Source organism: Lycorma delicatula, chromosome 3 (genome assembly GCF_047948215.1).
Source record: "Lycorma delicatula isolate Av1 chromosome 3, ASM4794821v1, whole genome shotgun sequence".
Taxonomy (NCBI): domain Eukaryota; kingdom Metazoa; phylum Arthropoda; class Insecta; order Hemiptera; family Fulgoridae; genus Lycorma; species Lycorma delicatula.
This window is the reverse complement of record NC_134457.1, coordinates 153844421-153853747: the sequence shown is the minus strand read 5'-3', so window position 1 is coordinate 153853747 and position 9327 is coordinate 153844421. Positions and strand designations below refer to the sequence as shown.

Genomic DNA, 9327 nt, shown 5'->3' with positions numbered 1-9327 from the left:
TAAAGTTGTCATATTATATGAAATGATTATTTATTTAGATAAATTGTAAGATTAGCTAAGTGATGTTTTAATAAATAAGAATAATATATATTATAAAAATATTTTGGAGAAAAGAATAATATCCGAACATAATAAATTTGAATGCAACCATCCAGTTCAAAAGATTTTTTTTTGTCAGTACACTACATTATAAGTTGAACGATATTATTTAATTGTACGAGTAAAATAAACGTTCCTTATTTCATAATGTGTAAAATTGGGCTGAAATCACAAGGGATTTGGAAGAAGCTCGTTTAAAAATAGTAAACTAAGTAAATTCATATTTTACTCATATACAAAGTGAATAAGTTACTACACATTACTTATTTATGGAGGATAGTATAATTTTTATTTAGCGCCGTGATTTTCGAGCTATAATATAATTCCTATTCGTAGGCAGTCAAAGTCTACGAACAGTTTATTAGATTTGCTGATGAACCACACACGAAGTGGTTTGTTACTGGACTTTTACCGCGTTCATTGCCAGTGGGCATGACATAACATTTTTAATTGAGGTTATCTGTTTGGTTAGGAGCAGCAACCGGCAAGTAGTTAGTTTAAATTTAGACTGTGTAGCGTTGGCAGTTTCTCGTTTGTTAAAATGACTTCACTTACGAAAGGTAAACTTAAGTAAAAATTTTTATGTGTATGCAAAAGGCTGGTGTTTTATCTGGTTATTCTGTTTTGTTTTTAATAAAGGGAATGTTTTTTTAATTAATTAACATGTATCGCATTTTAATTTTGAGAACGGTATTATTATTTTAAGGGAATATCACTGCCTAACACTGATAAACAAAATTGTAGGTCGAGTTACTTATTTTTGGAATAACAGCCCAATACAGTTTATAGGAAATTGATAGTTTGTAGCGGTAATCTTTTATGGGGTTTTGAGGTTTCCGAGGTGTGGTTCAAATTTAATGTTCTTGTTTCTATGTAATGCCTTTAATATTAGTGCAGATCAATTGGTTAACCTGTAATGTTAAATGAATCTTTAATAATTCTAAACAGTACAAGTAGTTTTTTATGACATGTCAATAATGAATAGGTACACTACTCCACTGATTTAAAAAAGAATATCCCATCATTTGCCTTGATGGATCAAGGGAAACAGTGGTTAAAATTAATCTGAGCAGCATCATAAAGTACACAATTAATTATAAAATAAAGAAAAATAGAAGTGATTAATTAAAATATAAACTCATAAAGTAATGTTAAGTTAACATTTGAGGACATTAAATATGCGTAAAATAATTACAAAATAGTAACAATTCAGAAGGCATTGATGAAAATTATTTGAGCACATTTATGTTTCAAATAGTTAAATTGAGATGCAAAAAACTCATGCCAACCTTTTTTTTCCTTTTTTTAATTGGTATTATTTAAAGACAATGATTTGAGCATAATTGTTTCTGTAAAAGAAAATTGTTTAATTTTGTTTTAAATAAGGTGGAAAATCTTTTAAATGGTTGCTAACTTATTAAAAATTGCAATGGCATAATAAAGGCTTTCTTCATAAGTTAAAAAAAAGCATTACTACCATCTTGTCTGATAGAAGATGTTGTTACATTTTTTTTTAAAGAACACTAGACCATTCTTTTTAGCAAATACTACACTTTGATAATTATAAATACATGGATAAGTTAACAATTTTAGTTTACTAAATATTACCCTACGTAGTTCATAGTTATGGATGCCATCCAATGATTGACTTCCTTTCCATACTTGTGTCTTCAGTACTTGTTTTGAGGGATGGTATTTTTAATCTTAGAGATGTTATTATATTTTAAACAGGAATAAAAATAGGAAGGGCCTTATTATGCTAACATTGCAATTTTAATAGATTAACATATCATTTAAAAGATATTCCCACCTTACTTAAAATAAAATTGGACAGTTTTCTTTTAGGTAAGAAATATTTTTTTAGGAATAACAAACATTTAATATTTATGGCAAACTTAGTGTTTTATTAAACCATAGTATCTTGCGCTGAGTACAAGATACTGTGGTTTGATTCTATTGTAAATGAAATCAGTTTGATCATCTCAAGAGAATTTGAATTTAATAAAACACCCAATAATTTCACACTATGAGCAGTAGAAATACTATTGTCATAATTAATGGGAATTTTATCCAGGGGATTAGTAATGTTAAGTCTACCTGAAAAGGATAATGCAATAGTTTTATACATATCTAAACTTAATTGGTCTTAACTGTTCTGTGGACTTTTTTTTGAAGTGTTGGTGTAGTTTTGGCCTTTCCAATACTTATCCTTGGATATAGATACACTTCAGTCATCTGTAAAGAAAATAACAATGAAAGGCTCAAGATTTTGTGGCAATAATTAATAAACTATAAAAAAAAGGTTGATTTCAACAACTCTTTCTATGGCATTCTGAATTCTATATTATGAAATGCGGACCTGCAGTTTAGATTTTAACAAAAGATGAAATTCTAACTGTTTATAATGTTGATCACTATTAAAAATTTTAATCATTTGTATTACTCTTCCTTTAGTTTTGGGTAAATCCATTTGAAGTGACCCAAGAGTGGTTGCTTGACCAATTAAAAAAAAATTGAAACTTGATCACATGTTTTCTACATGTCTCAGGACCTTAAAACTATTTTGCTAAATTTTTTATTTAAGCAGTTTACCTGTAGCAGCCATTTTTGTTATGATTTGCACTCCTATTTTTGTGATTGTAAGGGTTTATGGAAAAAATCATAACTAAAAAAACTATTGGTCCAATCAGGATGAAACAAAAAGCAATTTAATCATATTTTCTCAAGGTAAAAGATTAGTCCAGTGGTTTATTTACCTATCTCTTTTCTTTTTATGAGAAAAATTGAACATGAAAAACGGTGAAATTTCACTTTGGTAATTTTTTTCAAGAGGCAGGGGTGGCATACACAGTTTGAATTATTTTTTTTATACGTAGGTATGTGTTAGTACTTTACTGTAAATAACCCTAAATTATGAATTTTTGAAAACTAATTTTTAAAAAAAATTCTAATTTTGGCTTCAAATAACTCTGATGGGGCTGGTGATAAACATTTCAAATTTGCACAACTTACATGCAGTATTTTTGTAGATGTTTATGGCAAATAAAAAGGTTTCTTGTGTATTGTACTAATAAAAAAGTTATAACCTTCCAAAAATCATGAAAAACCTATTAAAAGTGATACCATTTTGACTCGCTATATAACTTCTCCAAGGAGGTTTCTTATCTTCTTGGCACTTTAATATTTTTATACTTATTGCTATAGGTGAAATGTGCTTGATTTAATCATTAAAATTCAGTGTTCATGTTATAACAGGTGCTTGAAGTCATTTCTAGTTAGGAAAATTCATGTTGTAACATGCTCATTTATGCTTGTTCCAGCTTTGCAGTTACTGACTGGTCAGTCTGAGATTAGTCAGTGATTTTTTTACATCTTTATCAAGGGTATCAAATTTCATCCTGTGTCTGGAAGTGTTTAATATAAATAAGTTTTACTTAATATTTTATTTGAAAATTTTTAAATCAGTTAAAGTTTTACATTATTTTCAAGTAAGTTCACATAAAATATTGGAAGAACAGGGTTCCATTGGAATTTATGTGAATGAATATTGTTATAAAACATTGTGCGCCAAAAGAACTCATAAAATTGTGAATTTAGTGATGAAAACCAACAACTTAATTTTTTACGTTTTAATTCACACTAAATAATAAACTTTCATTGCTAAAAAAACAGGCTATTTCAATAAGAAAAAAATTTTGCTACAGTTTATTTATTTTTTGATATTTACAAAAATAAAAATGAATTCTTGAAAAAAGAAAGCTACTCATTCATATCTCAGTTTGGGTAAATTTTACAAGCATTTTTGAATCAAAATTGTATTAGGTTACTGGTATTGGTTATGTTATCATTAAATTACAATGTATCATTAATAATTTAAAAAAACTATACTATTAATATTAAAAAACGTCAACTTCAACAATGTAGGGGCTAAATATATAAAAAAATTAATTTTTTATAAATTTTTCTATATAACTGCAAAGAAGACCCCTTGGAGCACTTATTTAATGAGTCAAAATGGTATCGCTTTTAACAGGTTTTTCATGATTTTTGAGAGGTTACTTTTTTATTAGTATAATACAAAAGAAACTTTTTTATTAGCCATTAATATCTACACAAACACTCCAAGTTGTGCAAATTTGAGATTTTTATCACCAGCCCCATCAGAGTTATTTGAAGCCAAAATTTGAATTAAAAAAAAAATAGTTTTCAAAAATTCATAAAAATTTAGGGGTAAGTATATCATCATTAATATTATTTATGGAAAAATTACTAACATATGCCTGCGTAAAAAATAATTCAAACTGTGTATGCCACCCCTGCCTCTTGAAAAAAAATTAGTGAAATTTCACCGTTTTTCATGTTCAACTTTATTGGTAATTTTCTCATAGAAAGAGAGAGACAGGTAAATAAACCACTAGACCAGTCTTTTACCTTGAGAAAATATTAAATTGCTTTATGTTCCATCCTTCCAGGACCAATAGTTTTTTAGTTATGATTTTTTCCATAAACCCTTAAAATCACGATAATAAGTATGTACACCCGTATCAACACAGGTTGCCACAGGTAAACTGCTTAAATAAAAAATTAAGAAAAATAATTTTAAGATCCTGAAACATGTAGGAAACAAGAGGGTAAGTTTCAATTTTTGTTTTAATTGGTTGACCAACCAGCTTATGTTTTTTTGGGACATTCAAATGGATTGACCCTTTTATAGATTATTAAAAAAACATTTTCCTATTTTCTTCAGCAGATTTATTATTTTGGGTTAAAATAAAATATAAGTTTACTTTCTAAAGTGATTTTTAAAAAAATTGAATAATTTTTTAATTATTGCTGTATATTATTAATCAAATGATTGAATTGGTTGATGTTGAAAATTATACAGAGTATAATTGTTAATTGATTTTAATTTAGTAATAATGAATAATAAATAACTTATGATATTTGGATATATTAAATTCCTTATTTTAATAGATGAAAAGATACTTGTTGGCAAAAGATTAGTTGTTTAAAATAGATAAAATCATGAAATAGGATATTTAAAGATAACTTTATTAACTTTATTTATGCTGTTTTATGTCAAGATAATTTAATTTTATGCTGGTTCTGTTTTTCCAGTAATACGATTTATGGGAATTGTTTGACTAACAACCAAATTCATCCACCAATCTTTTGCTTTCCATTGTAATTCATTAAAATAATAAATAAATATAAAATCTGTTTATTAACCTGCTATTGTTTAAAATTTTCATTAACGGCTGATTAATAAAATAAATATTTTTAAAATTGTTGATAGAACCTGTTATTATTTCAAAGTTCATTTATGACTGAGATAATGTGACAACAAAGAAGTTAAAATTTCCGTATTGTTAAAAGCTTACTAAAAATTTTTATCTTTTAAAATAAATGCAAAACAATGTTAAAATAGATTTTTAAAAAATCTGAAATAAAAAATAAGTAAAAGGATTTTGGGTATTGGAGAGGTCATTTTGGTCCTTAGAAGACTGGTTTAAAAAGAATAACACTATATGTCTGGCATTTGTATGATAATATTTTAATGTTTCTGTTTGAATAATTCTACTTTCAAGGTTTTGAATATGGTTTACTTTCATTTCAATAATTAAAAGATTTTGTTTACCTGTTGGTTAACAAATTATGCTTATGTTTCTGTATGGTAATGTTCAATCATTACAATTTAATTTCATAATCGTGTTTTTCTCTTGCTGGTTTGCTAGTTATGTCAGTAAAATGAATGTCATGTAAGATATTTCCACTTTTACATTTATTTCTTAATAATACATTATAAAAATTATTATAGTGTGTGTACTAAAATATTTAGCCTTGATAATGTGTGTGGATGATGTTGACTATATCATACTTTTACCTGGTAAGGTAATACAGATATACCTTTAAATCTGATAGAATTAGTGATCTTTTTTTTTTATAATTCACCACCAAATTAAAAGTGGTGAATTATCAATCTGGGTGCATAAGCTGGAAGCTTGTGCATGGGAATATGAAATGGAAATTTTTTAACATATGAAAGATGTTATGCCTGACTGGGATTCAAACCTGGGACCTCCAGTTGAAAGTCCAAAATGCTACCACTCCGCCGTGGAGATTTGTGGAGTTAAGAATAAATCTTATCATGATGAAGAGGTTTTTATCATTATTGTTGCTTTTCATAATTGATTAAGAAGAATTTTTAATCCATTTGTTATCTGTAACTATTGTTTAATCTTTTGTAAAGCTGTCATGTAGTTTACATGATGTTATTTAATTTGTTACATTCATTATGAACATTGAACATAACATGGGGTTCAAAGAGGCAAAAGTTCAGAAATATTGTAATCTGGAAGCATTGTGTAGTAGTTATTACATCACAGTGATATTGTTATCTTGATGTACTTTGTGCAAGTAAAATCTTGTAAAATATTGCTATTATCACTGTTAATGAAAATATTGTAGCATTGTTATTAAAATTTATTCAAATATTGTACAATTTACTAATACTTGTACAACAATTCCAAAAATATGATGTAAGAGACCTTATCATTCAAGTGTTAATGTAAAATAAATCTAAAAAGTTCTCTTTTACATAATTTGTTTAATTAAACATTTAACCATTTAAAAATCTGTAGAACCAGATCTTTGTATGATATTAAAATTTATGTAGGTATATAGTAAGTTACATAATATAACCCACCAGGTTGATCTAGTGGTAAAAGCGTCTTCCCAAACCAGCTGATTTGGAAGTCGAGAGTTTCAGCGATCAAGTTCTAGTAAAGTCAGTTATTTTTACACAGATTTGAATACTAGATCGTGGATACCGGTGTTCTTTGGTAGTTGGGTTTCAATTAATCACACATCTCAGGAATGGTGAACTGAGACTGTACAAAACTACACTTCATTTACATTCATACATATCATCCTCATTCATCCTCTGAAGTATTATCTGAATGGTATTTACCGGAGGCTAAACAGGAAAAAGAAAGTTACATAATATATATTTTTTTTTTTTATGTGATCATATCTTGCTTTTAATTATAAATAAAATGTAAAAAGATAATGCATTATATGTCATGATTTTAAATTAAATAAGGTACTGAATTATTTCTGTCTTCATTTATTTTGGAAAATTAAGTTGTAGATGTAGACTAATTTTTATTCAAAAAGTCAGTTGCTAGTTTGTGTAATTCACAAATTTTAATCCAGTCGTTTGATTTACATGATGACTTTTGAATTCTTATTGTGTCATATATCCACTGATGGTCATTTTTAATTGACCGGGTGATTATGATTATTTCTCTTTTGAGTAAGTTATTTTGTGAATTTGTGTGAAAAATTCTTGGTGAATTTGGCTAATCTCTGAATTTAACGTACATAGATGGAAGAAAAAAATGTTTGATATACAGAATGTATCACGAAGTTCCCTCTAAACTTTCATAACCTATTCTACTCATGAAAATGGAGAAAGTTCATATAAATGTATGTTTAAAAATGTTTCGTTTGTGAGTTACAGCTAGTGAAACATTTCACTTGGATTTGAGCTACCCTATGAAATGAGGTTGTACTGAAATTTTTAGGCTGTTAATTTAAAGGCAGAATTTATTGGTTTTCACCCCCAATTTCTCAAAAAATAATGCAGATACAGCTCTGGGACCTATTTTATTCAATTTTGCAGGACAAAAACCATAAGAAATGACTAATTCTATTCCTTAATTACATCCTGCATAATTCAGTTTGACCTTAATTCACTGAGGTAGACGAAGTCTGAGTGAAATTTTTCACTTTTTATAACTCGCAAATGAAGTATTTTAGGACATATGTTTATATGAACTTTTTCCATTATTTTCATGAGTATAATAGGTTATGAAAGTCCTGGGAGAACTTTGCAATACATTTTGCGTAATACATGTGGTGAGACAATCAGAAAAACTAGTACTTCATGTTACTTTTGAGAAAAAAGTAGACTAGTTTTTCTGTTTGTCTCATCACTTGTACTACGAATGCAAACATTTTTTTCTTCCGTGTATGTACATTCAATTCAGAGATGAATTGAATTGACCCAGAACTTTTGTGGTTTAATATGAAATATAATAATGCATAAAATATTTCTCTCTAATTCAATGTAGAATATTTATACTTCCCTCTATTTGGTTATAATTTATGTATACTCCTGATTCCTTTTCATCACAATTTCAGATTATATTATACATAATTATTTTACGATAGAATATTATTTTATTTTTGATACACTCGTACAACTGTTAGTAATTATTGAGATATTTTTTATTTGAATATTTATTGTATGCTTCCTTAAAAGATGATGTATATTTTTGTTTTCTGAAGTATAGGTTCTGATTGAATCTGATCTGAAGTTCTATAGAGCTCAGTATGTAGTGCATAGTATTAATATTTTCCAAGTATTTATTGTGCTATCATTGTGTAGACCCATTCATTAATGTCAAACGTTAAAACGATTTCAAAAATACTTTCACATATATGAAAATATTTACAGCTATGAGATAAATACAAGCACTAAACTGTTCATTATTACCAAATATATTAATAAAAATTTTACTGTGATAAAATATTTTGTGGCGGTAGGACTTAAACTCAACTTCAGGATGGATACAATGATGCAGAATTGCTTTTTATAATATTCCTGACTTAAAACATCATTTTTTCTTAAAGTCAATCATTATTAAGTAATAACTTGTTATTATATGTGTGTATACTTTATTGATTCTTATGAGTATTATTAATATTTGTAGAATAATAAAAAAATTATCATTTATATACTGGATAATTTGTATTTTTTTAATTTCTGTATTGTTAACCACAATAGGAAGTACAATCTCTTGTGTAGACTATGTTGTCATAATAAAGCTTTTGCAACTTTCACTACCTTCTTAAGATTTCTTCTGTGATTAATAGATTATTGTTTGTATTCTAAACTTTAGGAATCTTCATTGTTGCTGCCAAAAGAACACCATTTGGTACATATGGTGGGAAATTTGTTAAAACAAGCGCAGTTGAATTACAAGAAGTTGCTGCAAAGGCTGCATTAGCTGCTGGTAATATTAAACCGGAAGCTATTGATTCTGTTGTAATTGGTAATGTTCTTGCAGTAAGTAATCTGATAATTGTGCTAATACTATTTAATATATAATCTTTCATTTCTTAAGAAGAAATTGAAATTACAAGTCATATCTGATTTTGTAT

General features: G+C 27.2%; 1 protein-coding gene across 1 annotated transcript in view; it reads left to right on the top strand.

Annotated features, from left to right (window-relative positions):
- The first annotated feature begins 501 nt into the window (after nucleotides 1-501).
- yip2 (yippee interacting protein 2) overlaps nucleotides 502-9327 on the top strand; it is a 36556-nt gene continuing 27730 nt past the window's right edge. The window contains exons 1-2 of the mRNA XM_075360827.1: nucleotides 502-659; nucleotides 9066-9232. Of these exons, the coding sequence (XP_075216942.1) occupies nucleotides 641-659; nucleotides 9066-9232 (186 nt within the window). The 5' untranslated portion in view covers nucleotides 502-640. The remainder of the gene's footprint in view (nucleotides 660-9065; nucleotides 9233-9327) is intronic.